We start from the raw sequence: 14,669 nt of genomic DNA, 5'->3' as shown, positions 1-14,669 counted from the left end.
AACCCTCACTAAAAAAATATGGGGTCAAAGGGTTGCTATTTCTGAGCACAAGACAGAATTGAAGGCTTATGACCTAGTCGTTAAGTGTTGATACTTATTTTATACGGGTGCTCCATACTGTTACCACATCAAATCCACTGACACTTGTAGTGTTCACTTCTCTATCAAACGTTGGGTGCACCTCGAACTTTGACCCAGCCGGAAGTTATTTGGTTTAGTACTACCTATACTGATAACATACATTTTTCAAAACGTGTCCAGCTATGTGTTTTTATGACAACCAGAAATCTGGTGTATTTTGACATAAACTAACAACCTCACTGAAACTTTTGTTTCTACAGTGCAAACTAATATAATGCACATCTCATATGGCATATATTGCATACAGTTTTGTACAAATGCAATATGTCATATTAAACAACAAAATGTTTTAAAATAAAACTTCTGAAGATATTTACTGTCAGTTGGGTGTGTGTACTCAGGTATATATGTAGAGACAACAAAGATCGTCAGAGTACCTCTACCCATTTAAAGAATTCCATTAAAATACGTGCACTTGACTGATCCCTAGATTATGAAGACCTTAACAGGCACATCAAAGAAATATCAGTGTTAAAAAAATACACTGTCTGGGAAAGGAAACACCAACATGACTGTACCTGTATGAAGTAATGACTTAATGTCCTGAACATTAGTGTTGGGAGGAAATCCTGTATTCTGGGTGAGGGTGTCTTCAATTTACCAGGTATGGGAAATCTCAAATCCATCGGCCATGTTGATTTCCATAATGCACCATCAAAACCATTGGCAGCCACCAGTATTCCTGACTATATTTTATTTATAGCCTACTGTAGTTGGAGGTTTTAATATTTGTGATGTCTGGAAATATGCAGTTTTCACACATTTATTTTTAATTAATTACTGGAAAAAACCACAATTACCCGAACATCTATTTTCTTGCATTATTTTCTAATCCAGATGAATACAATATGTATATTGGATGTATTCCTACACTCTGTAATCGAGCTTTTTATTTAGCTAGTAACATTGGGTAATACAGCTTTAACAATAAAATAAATTATTAACCTACTCCAAGGCAGATAATCAAATCTGAAAAAATTGGTTCTGAATCTAGTATAGACTTAAAATGCTCTTCATGAGAGCAAACGAAGTGATTATTTTTAAAAAATCGACCTTGAGATCTAAATATATGTTTAACAAGCTTATTGTTACGTATAAATAAAACAGAAGGCACAATAGTGACAACAAATTTAATTATGTCTTTGGTAACGTTTTTCTTCAAACTTACTTAAAACTACAAATTTGTCTAAAATATAACTTAGCACCCTATAAATATGTCAAAATGACAATAAAAATCGAGTTCTTTATAAATTTGAGTTTTCCGAATTTTATAGGGCCTACATGAAAAAATAACTGTTGATGGAAACTAAAGACATTAACCCACTATTGGCACATGCTATTTTTAATATAAAAATAAATTGCTATTAAAATCTTAGTTCAGGTCGCCTACATATAATACCATATTTAAGAGCAGTTGTATATGGCAAGTCAAACACCATGTAAAAAGAAATTATTGAAATCGTTACAGTATGAATTATAGGCCAAAATCAACTTTTCCTCAGTGCTAACTTTGATTCAAACTCCATTCAGAGCCATGTACAGTGACTATTGTCAAGGTCAAGGTCATTGTGAACTTACATGGTCGAGTGACGGCTAATTAATCAATCAGAATACTTTAATTAAATAAAATGACAAAATCATAATATGTTATATTATGCACTGGATGGGCTATATGGTGTATACTACCAAATCAAATCCCATAGACGACAATAGTAACATGTGGCTAAAACTCCTACCTTCAGCGTATCAATCAACATAAACACCACGGATATAAATACTACCACCCTTCACTCTCAAAGTGAATCAGAAAAAATGGGGTCAAGCTGCTCGTTTCTGAGATAACGGGTAGCGTCTATGACTACCTAAAGTCCGAACCAAAATGTTAACAACTACGAAAAATTGCTCTCCTACCTTTATTTTTCGTTAGATTTTACCCACATTTTGTCCAGACAGAAATCTTGAAAAAAACATTACAATGACCGATTCCACATACTAGATGATAACCATGTCACCTATATCGACTTCGCTGAGATCGCATAGGGCGAAAAACATGTAATTTTGTGCCGGCTGCCATTTTGACTTTTTATGGAATATTCTCCAAGAGGGGGTGAAATGATATGACTTAATCTAACAACGTCATAACATGTTATGATATAAAAAAAACAAAAGTGATGACGTCATATTAATTTTATTATTATTTTTTATTTTTTTATTTAATGATACCACTAGAGATCATTGATTTTATATTAATTATGTCACAAACTTTGCAGGCTTTCACCCTCTTGAAGAGTATTCCATAAAAAAAACAAATGGCAGACGGCAGAAAACTGCATGTATTTTGCCTTATGCTATCTCAGCGAAGTCGATACTGGCGACATCGTTACAGTCTCATATGTGGAATCTGTGTCATGTAATGGTTTTTTCACAACTTGTGTCTGGTAATTAAAGGTAGGAGAGTAATTTATTGTAGTTGTTAACAATTTGGTTTGGACTTTAGTTCCGCACAAAATTCGAGTACTTTTTTTTACAGGTACCCCATACATGTTTCAAGCACAAGGCTACTTGACACAGTGGTACTTGATGAACTAAAATTGCATATATCTTTTGTCCAGATGAAACTATTTTGTTTACAACCAACACACTCACATTTATCACCAATCACAGGACTTGTGGTGTCTGGTGCACCTCGAACTTTGACCCAGACGGAAGTTATTTTGTTTAATACTACCATAATAAGTTACACTATAATAATGCGATATTGTGGAAGAATATTATAAACATAAATACATTAAATTTTGTCACATCATCTTCACGATTCTTCATTGTTTGAGATACATTCATGACTGGACTGAGCATCGTAGTATGCAGATGCATTGGCGTCGTTTTGTTAACTACCCTCACGATTTGTTTGGTCTTCCATTCATCCATCCATTCATTCATTTATTCATTCATTCATACGTACATACACTCACTCACTCATTCACGAACTCACTTACTCACTAATTCATTCATTCATCATCTATTTATTTATTTATTTATTCAGGCCTTAATTGTTAGGTGCTTGTAGATGTTAATATTTGTATAATGACAACAACACGTTCTTGCTGGGGAACTATTTGGACAAGTCAAATTCTTTTCAGAGCCCACATAAAGATATGCAGTTAACCAAATATCCACTCAAACATTCAGTACAAACATGTACAAACAAGAACTGCCATATGTAAATTTGATATATACATTTATTTTTATCAAATCACTGTCAGACTACCAGCCTACAGATTGACTGGGTGATTTTTCAAGTCTTTTTCTCTTAGGAGTCCTGTCAATGCTGCCGACATCTGAAAATGGCCTTTTTTGTGAGCCCAAGGAACTTTTCCGTGGTATTTTATAACCCTTTAACGTTGAAAATGCCTTGGTGGCTTGATTTGAAGAATGAGATTCACCAGTCATAGGTCGGTATAAATCCATACTCAATTTTGTTCCCTTTCTTTGTCCTCTTTGCTGTCCACTGGTGGATGCTGAAATGTTTGGTGTCTTTAATTTGCTACTCACTGAAGTTTTTGAAACTTTAGAGACATCCGTCTTGGATGCGTCCGTTCTTCTATTCTGACTAATCAGCATGCTACTGAACAATTCATTTAAGGGCTTCAGTCTGTCAAATAATTTAAAAACATGTGGATTATGAATTCCACTTGATGCAGGGTAAACTGAATTACGTTCATCCACGTCACTGTCACTATCTGATGATGTATCATCAGAACTTGAACTTTTTTCATCAGAACTTGGAGTTGAACTTTCTTCATCAGAACTTGAAGTTGAACTTTCTTCATCAGAACTTGATTCACCAATCATAGGTCGGTATAAATCCATACTCAATTTTGTTCCCTTTCTTTGTCCTCTTTGCTGTCCACTGGTGGATGCTGAAATGTTTGGTGTCTTTAATTTGATTAGGGGTTCAAAATTGGGCTTTCTTTCAGTTAGACGTTTGCTAACAATGTAGTCATCTGGAGATTCATTCTGTAATTCCCCATCCTCTAAAGAGCTAGCATCGCTTATTTCTTCATCACTGACCACGTGCAGCTGCAGTGACCAATCTTCATCATCCAATGAAATGCATGGATACCTAATACTGTTTTCATTGTAAACTGGACTGTCTTTGTCACTGATAGTATCACTTTTATCTGAGACTATTTTTGCTGTGGTATCCTTTGCTTTGGAATATTTTGCTTTACCTCTCTGTGTGTGACTGGCTGAAGTTTTTGAAACTTTAGAAACTGGTTTGTCTTTGTCACTGATAGTATCACTTTTATCTGAGACTATTTCTGCTGTGGTATCCTTTGCTTTGGAATATTTTGCTTTACCTCTCTGTGTGTGACTGGCTGAAGTTTTTGAAACTTTAGAACCTGGTTTGTCTTTGTCACTGATAGTATCACTTTTATCTGAGACTATTTTTGCTGTGGTATCCTTTGCTTTGGAATATTTTGCTTTACCTGTCTGTGTGTGACTGGCTGAAGTTTTTGAAACTTTAGAAACTGGTTTGTCTTTGTCACTGATAGTATGACGTTTATCTGAGACTATTTTTGCTGTAGCATCGTTTGCTTTGGAATCTTTTCCTTTACCTGTCTGTTTGCTACTCACTGAAGTTTTTGAAACTTTAGAAACATCCGTCTTGGATGCATCCGTTCTTCTATTCTGACTACTCAGCATGCTACTTAACAATTCATTTAAGGGCTTCAGTCTGTCAAATAATTTTAAAACATGTGGATTATCAGAACCATTCACAATCTGCTGAGAATTGTTATGAATTCCACTTGATGCAGGGTAAACTGAATTACGTTCACCCACGTCACTGTCACTATCTGATGATGTATCATCAGAACTTGAACTTTCTTCATCAGAACTTGAAGTTGAACTTTCTTCATCAGTTTCATGACATTTGGCACCTTTACCATGGTCGTTTGTCTCATCAGTTTCAGCTGCAGATGACAATCCCTTTAAAGCCTTATTCTCACTGTTACTTGAAGGACTGTAAACAGTAGTATATTGTATACGAATTTTCTTTGGTGAAGGCAGCAAATGATTCACCTCATCATCAATATGGTCCCCACCTTCCAGAATAATTTCTTTTGCTAAATGAACTGCACTGTCGCTTTGTTTTGTAGTTGTATCACCATCTCGTACCTGCTTTCGTTTGAGTGAAGCCAGTGGTATATTGCGGGCTCTATTTCTCTGTTTAACAGCCTTTACATCACCTTTCACATTTAATGTTATTTCTAAAATTATTGATCGATCATGCACATCATCCACCTGTATAACATGTTGAACATGTTCAAGACCAATTGATTTTGCCAACACCCGTGCTGAATTACTCTTATTATCACCATCACTACAGATATTATTTGGTGAAGGATTGTGTCCCAGAATGACTGTTTTTTGTGAAATCAATGGTGCATGACTAGTACTCCCCAGATCATCAGCTTCCTTAGAAATTGTCTTTGGTGAAACTTGTGAACTATCTGGACAATTGTTCTGTTCAACATTAGCAACACCACTCTCCATATCAACTACTTGTTTTAAAACTGGTGATGAAACGGGTATAATATTGTGATCAATACATTCCATACTAACCAGGTTCGGTAACCCTTGTGTCAAGTGAATTGGATTATCTCTTGTTTTAATACCATGTTGACCAGGTTCTGTATACTTTTTCTTATCGGAATGACTGATACTGTCTTTGTGTTCAACGTCATCTTCCAGAATAGCCCGTTTTTCTGAAATCGGTGTTAAATGACTTGCACCATTCCCCAGGTCAGTGTTTTCTGTGCAAACACCTTTGGAAGACGGGGAACTTTGATGACTTCTTGGGTCCAAACGTTTATGTCGAGTTTTGTCAGAATGAGAGTTTCTTTCTCTCTGGTCGTATTTCTCAGTTGCTCCAATTGCACTGTGGTCACTTTTGGAGGTATCTCTGGTGTTTTTATCCCTTTCATATATGTGGTCTTTAGTTACACTGTTTTCCTGTTCACCTTTTCTTCTCTTATCATTTCTTTCTCTCCGGTCATATTTCTCCGTTGCTCCGATTGTACTGTGGTCAGTTTTGGAGGTACTTACAGTCTTTTTATCCCTTTCATATATGTGGTCTTTTCTTACAGTCTTTTCCTTTTCACCTTTTCTTCTCTTATCATTTCTTTCTTTCTGGTCATATTTCTCAGTTGCTCCGATTGTACTGTGGTCAGTTTTGGAGGTACTTATGGTCTTTTTATCCCTTTCATATATGTGGTCTTTTCTTACACTCTTTTCACCTTTTCTTACACTCTTTTCCTTTTCATCTTTTTTTACACTCGTTTCTTTTTCACCTTTTCTTCTCTTATCATTTTCGTGTGCCTTTTTCTTATCCTTGGTCCCATTATCTAATGAATGTTTATCACCTTTAAAACAGCTGTCTAATGTCTTGTCTCCGGGGTCACCATTTCTTGTGTGGTGCTTTTCCCTTTGTATGTTGGCAGGGCCAGAACTTCCAGGATATTTATCAACAATCCTTTTTGCTGTTCTGCCCCTAACACTTACAGAAGGTGACACTTTTTGCTTTTTGGAATTATCATGACTGTCTTCTTCATATTTTCTCTTTTTCTGTATTTCACTTTTATCTGCGTCTCTGGACGCTTTTCTGTCGCCATACTCAAAACCACTGTTGGCCATCCTTCTGCTTTTATCATTAGTGTCTGTATTAGACAATACCTGTGACGTTGAAGATTCCCCATATAACTGAGAATATGCATAGCTTGCATCTGATATCAGTGAAGATAAGTGATCAGAACTCCCAGAAAGAGGATTCTCCTTGTTTCTATTCTTTCTTAGTTTGGCCAAAGAATTCACAACGGCAGGATTATTCAGCATTCTGAAATACAAGCAATACCATATTAAGTACAAACAAAAGAAACAAGTTTATCGTAGTGCATTATGTCTTACCTGCTATCACATACATACTAATTTTGGATAGGAATAATAGATCACATTAACACAGCCCCCAAAATAATTCGCAAACGAAAGATCAAGTCTTGTATTGGTTACGTCTATGTGTTGGTATTTTCCCTTAACCAATGCTTTGTTTGTGATCACGTTTTTGTTTGCAATGCGTGGTTTTCACGATTTTCTCAGGTGTCTGGTGACACATAATAAATAATACCCAGCTTATTTCGAGGACTGCAACAGCAGAGTGACTGCAACTAAAACCTCCAATTAAATCCCATTATGATAAGGCAAGAAGAGTTTCACCCATGAGGAATCATCTTGCGCGAACACACGCAGCCAAAAGCAATTTCCCACATCAAACCATAAGGACGACCAGGTGGTCCCTTACTTACTCTCTCGGTATCACTGTGGGAAAGACACCAGATATTGGTACTGTTGTAGCGATATATATATATATATATATATATATATATATATATATAGCTACATATCTTGCTACCATGACTGAATTACAGTAATAAACTTGTTTTACCATTAACTTAAAGAAATGTATAACTGCTAATTAAGCAATACTTACAGACCTATAATCAAGACTTTTAGCAAATAGGACAAACTGTTGATTTTGAGTAAACAGTTTAAATGTCAGTCGAGATTTTAAAACTAACTATAGCAATTCACCGTATATACTTCTACAATTCGTCGTACAGTCGTCAATTAAATGTTTAATGAAACAAATGCATTATGTAAACTGTGTTATACAATGTTACAGTTATATGAACCTCACCGAACATGAACAATGGTAACTGACCTATAACAGAAAGTAACTGATAAAAGACATACTTTAATAATTATTTTCTCTACTTCAAGATTTGTCGTTTCGATAGTACCAATATCAAGTGTCGGTCCCACACAGTGAGTATATATTTTGAAACTTGCTACCCAGACAAAAATGTAGCAGGTGTGAAAGTTACAATATTAGTCAATGCAATTCACCGTTTGCTAGCTTATTTTAAGAGTGTATATTAAGTTAAGTTAAATTTTGTTTTGAAACTACATTGCCTATCTCATGGTCCATTCCTTGACGTGGTGAGGTAGACTGCATGTCTCCATGACTCGGAGAGCTATGTCAGGTGGAGCATCAGCTCCTTGTAGGGTCACCCAAGCTGGACTGGTCAAAGTGTAGAAACTAGATTAATATGGACCGGACAGACAAAGGACGTGAGTCAAGAAAGACAACTGTCTAGAAGGAAACTCCAAAATCAAAACTGGGCTGGAGAGGCTCAGAATCCTAGTAAGGAAACTCTCCTAGGAGAAGGAAAACTCCAAACTCAATCTAAATCCATTGAAGTCAGAGTACAGAAGCTATGCATAAGCATTAGTGTGGAAACCGAAAGGAAATGTTTTTACATGCACCAAGCTCTATGATCATCAAACTACATTGTGAATATGTATGGCTGTTGGTTATTTGACATGTGGTCGACCGAGAGGCAACCTGCTAGTCGTGAAAAATAGCAACCATACTTGACATGAACCATCGTTCTGTTCAAATCGCCAATTCCACCTTTACTAACCATTTAATATCCTTTTGTGTGTGTCCATATGAAAGCAAACACCAAACCCAACACATTTATATGTATTCTATTATCTCTACTGGAGGAACAATTACAGTAAACATTTTCCCACACAATCGATTATGGATTTTTATAATCGATTATTACATCGGTAGCCAAACCAATCAACTTTCGATTATTTGCGATTATTGAAACATCACTAGTGATACATGTAGCTCCCCATAACCAGCGAGGTCTGTAAAACAAATATTCCTTTGCTTCTCTACCTTTATTACCAGATTTAAATTACCTCAGTGATACAATCTGTGATGATTTACGCTTGAGTTCTGTGTAAAAGAAGGTTAAAATTACCTTAGTGACACAATCTGCGATGATTTATGCTAGAGTTCTGTGTAAAAGAAGGTTAAAATTACCTCAGTGACATAATCTGCGATGATTTACGCTGGAGTTCTGTCTATATCAACAGGTTTAAATTACCTCAGTGATACAATCTATGATGATTTACGCTAGAGTTCTGTGTAAAAGAAGGTTAAAATTACCTCAGTGACACAATCTGCGATGACTTACACTAGAATTTTGTGTAAAAGAAGGTTAAAATTACCTCAGTGACAATAACAATTACATATATGTACATTACATTGTAAAACATGTATGGCAAAAAGCGAAAGATAGTATAAAAAAATTAGGAAAAATGTCTGTAATAAATCGACCATTTCATGGTGTTTTTTAAACTTCGAATACGATTTTTATGTCAACTCGTGATGTGTGAAAACCATGGTTTCACTCACTGTAATTACCCAAGCTGTGAAAAAGAAAAAAACATTTTATTTTAGACTTATGTTGAAAGGCAAGAGCTATTTGATAAGTTACTCCTTTTCCGACTTTTCTACTGTACTGATTGCTTAACCATGAGGCCACCGACAAGAGGGTGGAGTGGTCTTACACCTAAACTCGTTCTGGGTGGGAGCTGGTGCCGGGCTGCGAACTCTATACCTACCAGCCTTATGTCCGACTGCTTAACCATGACGCCACAGAGGCCGGTAATTCTTAACCATGTATTAACATTTATTGATGGCTGTATTTCTAAACGTAAAAGTTCTTGTTCCCGTTATCAATGGGACGGTAATTTAATTACTTTGACCATTTACCGGCCTCGGTGGCGTCGTGGCAGGCCATCGGTCTACAGGCTGGTAGGTACTGGGTTCGGATCCCAGTCGAGGCATGGGATTTTTAATCCAGATACCGACTCCAAACCCTGAGTGAGTGCTCCGCAAGGCTCAGTGGGTAGGTGTAAACCACTTGCACCGACCAGTGATCCATAACTGGTTCAACAAAGGCCATGGTTTGTGCTATCCTGCCTGTGGGAAGCGCAAATAAAAGATCCCTTGCTGCCTGTCGAAAAAAGAGTAGCCTATGTGGCGACAGCGGGTTTCCTCTTCAAAACAGTGTCAAAATGACCATATCTTTGACGTCCAATAGCCGATGATAAGATAAAAAATCAATGTGCTCTAGTGGTGTCGTTAAATAAAACAAACTCTTTTTTTTGACCATTTATTTGTATAATATACTAGTATTTTATTATGATATACGCCTAGTCATGTTATTCCTATAAATAAAATACAAATTTTGTTACTGTTAATTGTTGTTGTTATTGATGTTGTATGGGGTTTTTTTAATTTATTTAATCTATGTTTGCTGACACCAGATTGTTTGGTATAATAACCATGTATTAACATTTATTGTCGGTTGTATTTTTAAACGTAAAGTTCTTGTTCCGGTTATCAATGGGGCAGTAATTTAATTACTTTCATAATTTTATTGTTATAATATACTAGTACTTTATTATTATATAGGCCTAGTCATTTTATTCCTATAAATATAATACAAATTTTGTTATTGTTATTAATTGTTGTTTTTGTTTTTGTTGTTGTTATTGATGTTGTATAGTGGGGTTTTTTAAAATCTATGTTTGCTGACACCAGATTGTTTGGTATTTGGCAATAGATTTCACTAATCCAAAATTTCCTCTTCTAAAAATAGCCATCAAATAAAATAAATAACATAACTATTATAAATAACATAAACAGCACTGGCGTAGGAAGCGGGGAGGCAAGGGGGGAATGTGCCCCCCCCCCCCCCCCACTTTTCAGATATTTTGCTTTACAATAGTGTGAAAGTGTGTAAATATAAAATTGTGTCGCCCCCCCCCCCCCAACCACGTTTTGACACCTTCCTACGCCACTGAACATTATTATATTCCATATCAACCCCATGTAACGTTTTGTAACACAGAGATCACTTTCCTTTTATTTTAAAAATACTTAACATACATCAACACCCCTCACAAGGGACATTGGACTTTCTCTGTTATTGAACCAGCCTCGGTGGCGTCGTGGTTAGGCCATCGGTATACAGGCTGGTAGGTACTGGGTTCGGATCCCAGTCGAGGCATGGGATTTTTAATCCAGATACCGACTCCAAAACCTGAGTGAGTGCTCCGCAAGGCTCAATGGGTAGGTGTAAACCACTTGCACCGACCAGTGATCCATAACTGGTTCAACAAAGGCCATGGCTTGTGCTATCCTGCCTGTGGGAAGTGCAAATAAAAGATCCCTTGCTGTCTGTCGTAAAAGAGTAGCCTATGTGGCGACAGCGGGTTTCCTCTAAAAAAACAGTGTCAGAATGACCATATGTTTGACGTCCAATAGCCGATGATAAGATAAAAAAATCAATGTGCTCCAGTGGCGTCGTTAAATAAAACAAACTTTACTTTTTTTTCTCTGTTATTGATATTTAAAGTGACGTCATACTATTATTCTAGGCGTAGACTATTTTATGTTTTGTGTTTGTGAAGACAATTTGAACTTTTTGTGACTTCAAGATAGGGATTCAAACCCACAGCTGACTGGTTTTAGCTCAGGAAGACACACGTGCAACGTTGAATTAGCATGTTACTGTAATCTAACTTATATAGAGAATACTAAACGAATTCCCGTGAGGCCATTTACGATCGTATGTCACACGCGAAAGCCTGTGGTCTATGATCGAAAACACACGAGTTGTAATATAAATGGTAACTCTCGGGAACGATTATAGTATTCTATATATTACAACGCACATCACTGCCAAAAATCGTACAGAATTACTTCAAACTAACTAAACAAGACATGAAAAAGCACAGACCTATTATCGAAGAAGCTAACAGCGCTTTCCGAAATGACGTCATATTGCAACATGACGTCATTTGGTGGTCACTTTGCTTTCCTACGCCACCCATACATCTCCGTCATTATGAAATTTACTCAAACAATACTGTAAACGTATTCAAGGATAAACAAAAGGATTACATATATATATATGCTAAATTAAGCGGCTGACATTAATTATAATTGAGAATTAACAACAAAAAATCAAAAGAACCGTGTGCACACTTTTTGCGTGACGATCTACGCGGATTTATACTATGTGATGGATACAAGTCAAAACGTACCCTAAAGATGCGTGTCCACTTATGCGTATGCGGACGTGGAAACGGCTACAATCCCCTCAAAAAATAGTTTGTGCCTCCCTCCTCCCCGCCCCTCGTCTCTCCAGATATCGTTTTACGGCCTGTGGCAAAACGTAGCTACAGCTTGGCAAATCTCAGTTTCTATGTTTAATATCTTGTTTTATATCTTATTAGTATATTTATTTGGGTAATATTCTACTTACCTTAAATATGTGTGCCGGTATTTATTAATTTAATGTTATCAAGTAAATAATATACCTATCTACCGTATATGTTATTAATCTAGTAATCAGGCCAAATAAAAAAAAAGAGTTGGTGATCGTCCCCGCCCGTACCTGAAAAAAAGCGCCCGCCCCTGAATTTATTTTATTAAAAACTGTTTAAAATGCGTCGAGAAAGCAGCAATTAAATTTCGTAAGCACCGTAAATGGTTAAACCAACACCAGGTCCGTCTGGCGGCAAGTGAAGGCACTACAACATCCAGGCGCATGCGCTATTGACTGCTACTCCCGCAAAAAAAAACGGTCTCCAGGTTTTTATCAAGTTTTTCACAGAAACCCCCCCCCAAAAAAAAAACCCTCCTCCCCCCCCCCCTCTGATTTGTGTGATCAAAAGGACGATCACCCAACTCTTTTTTCTCTTTTTTTTTGGCCTAATATATTTATTTTAAATTTATAAAGTAGCATGCAGACATCAGGGGCTGATCCGGGATTTTAAAAGGGTGGGGGTAATAAATTGTAAAAAGAGTAACTTTGAGTTTGCCGAGGGCAAACGAATCGAACTTCGAGGGGATGGGGTTTAGGGGCATGCTCCTCATAAAATGTTGAAATATAGATGCCTAGAGACATGTTTTCGAGGCAATATAGCGTTGTTTTGCTACTGCTCTACTATGCTACATTTTGTGTAATAATTTGTGAATTTTACCAATTATAAAATATGATTTAATGGGAAGTTGAACGCAATATCATTGAATATGCAAGAAAACTCACACGTACGTCACACGCGAAAGCATGTGGTCTATGATCGAAAACACACGAGTTGTGTCACTCTCGGGAACGATTATAGTATTCTATATATTACACTGCTCATCACTGCCAAAAATCGGATAGAATTACTCGCAACTAACTAAACAAGACATGGAAAAGCACAGACCTATTATCAAGGAAGGTAACGGCACTTTTTGAAATGACGTCATTTAGTGATGTGACGTCATTTGGTGGTCACTTTGCTTTTCTACACCACCTATACATCTTAGTGATTATGAAGCTTACTCAAACAATATAATAAATGTATTCAAGGATTAAAAAATATATTTTGCAAATTAAGCGACTGACATTGATTATAAGAATTGACAAGAAATTAAAAGAACCATGTGCACAATGTTTGCATGACGATCTACGCGGATGTATACTATGTGATGGATACAAGTCAAAACGTACCCAAACCGAAACGTACCCAACCAAAATGTACCCTAAAGATGCGTGTTCACGTGTGCGTAGGCGGACGTGGATACGGCTAAAATCACGGTTAATAATAACATAGCTTTTGCCCCCCCCCCCCCCCCCCCCCACCCCCAAATACATAGTATGTGTTAATATATTATTTGGGTAATATTCTACTTACCATAAAGCTGTGTATTTATTAATTTAATGTTTCAAAGTAAATAATATACATATCTACCGTGTATAGTAATAATATATATGTTTTTTACAGGCACATGAACATTGTCAGTAAGGCGGACTGGTATCAAGTAGGGGTCAATGTACTGTGTGTGTGTGTGTGTGTGTGTGTGTGTGTGTGTGTGTGATTGTGTGTGTGTTTGTTTGTGTGTGTGTGTGTGTGTGTGTGTGTGTGTGTGTGTGTGTTTCAAAAATACAAATTCAAGATAAAACAATTAAAAGATATAAATATTTATTGTTAACTTTTGGAAACTAGATGAACAAAGAAACATAAAATTATATCTGGCCACGCAGAACTGTAATCGGTCTGCACGTGCAGACACATGTTACTCTATGAACAAGTTCATTATGTCATTGGTGTTACCGGACAAGTGAGGTAGTTCAGCAGTGTGATCCAATTGGTTTATAGTGATCAAGAGCACATGGATGTGTTATTTGGGTGTCCCTAATAACATATTTGGAATTCAAAAACTATCCAAGGGTGTAATTGCGCATTTCCACACGGATATTCTGTATGTGACTTAAAGTATACACTGTGGCAGTTTTAATTATTTAAAAATATGGAGTCCTTCAAAATAAATTTCATCAAAGTCATAAAGGTAGAAGGTATGCTTTCCTATATAAACAATTTAAATTTCAAAAATAAAGTTTCTTGAGAAATGACAGCTAAAATATTCTTGCGTAACACCAATGACAAAACAAGTAACACCAATGACAATGTGTAACACCAATGACATTCAAGACCATATCCTGGAAATACTATTATTCTTGAGACTACCACTACACTACTTGTTAGCA

At 36.5% G+C, this 14,669-nt stretch overlaps 1 protein-coding gene across 1 annotated transcript; it reads right to left on the bottom strand.

Moving 5' to 3' along the window:
* Positions 1 to 3,362: 3,362 nt before the first annotated feature.
* Positions 3,363 to 7,351, bottom strand: LOC121376207 (dentin sialophosphoprotein-like). Its single transcript, XM_041504025.1, has 2 exons — positions 4,069 to 7,351; positions 3,363 to 3,666 (listed from the first exon to the last, which is right to left on the bottom strand). The coding sequence occupies exons 1-2, from the start codon at positions 7,036 to 7,038 to the stop codon at positions 3,406 to 3,408; spliced, it is 3,231 nt and encodes a 1,076-aa protein (XP_041359959.1). The 5' UTR covers positions 7,039 to 7,351; the 3' UTR covers positions 3,363 to 3,405.
* Positions 7,352 to 14,669: the final 7,318 nt, after the last annotated feature.

Source organism: Gigantopelta aegis, chromosome 6, assembly GCF_016097555.1.
Source record: "Gigantopelta aegis isolate Gae_Host chromosome 6, Gae_host_genome, whole genome shotgun sequence".
In the NCBI taxonomy this organism is placed as follows: Eukaryota; Metazoa; Mollusca; class Gastropoda; order Neomphalida; family Peltospiridae; genus Gigantopelta; species Gigantopelta aegis.
Note: the sequence above shows the minus strand (reverse complement) of the source record. Positions and strands in the feature narration are given on the sequence as shown.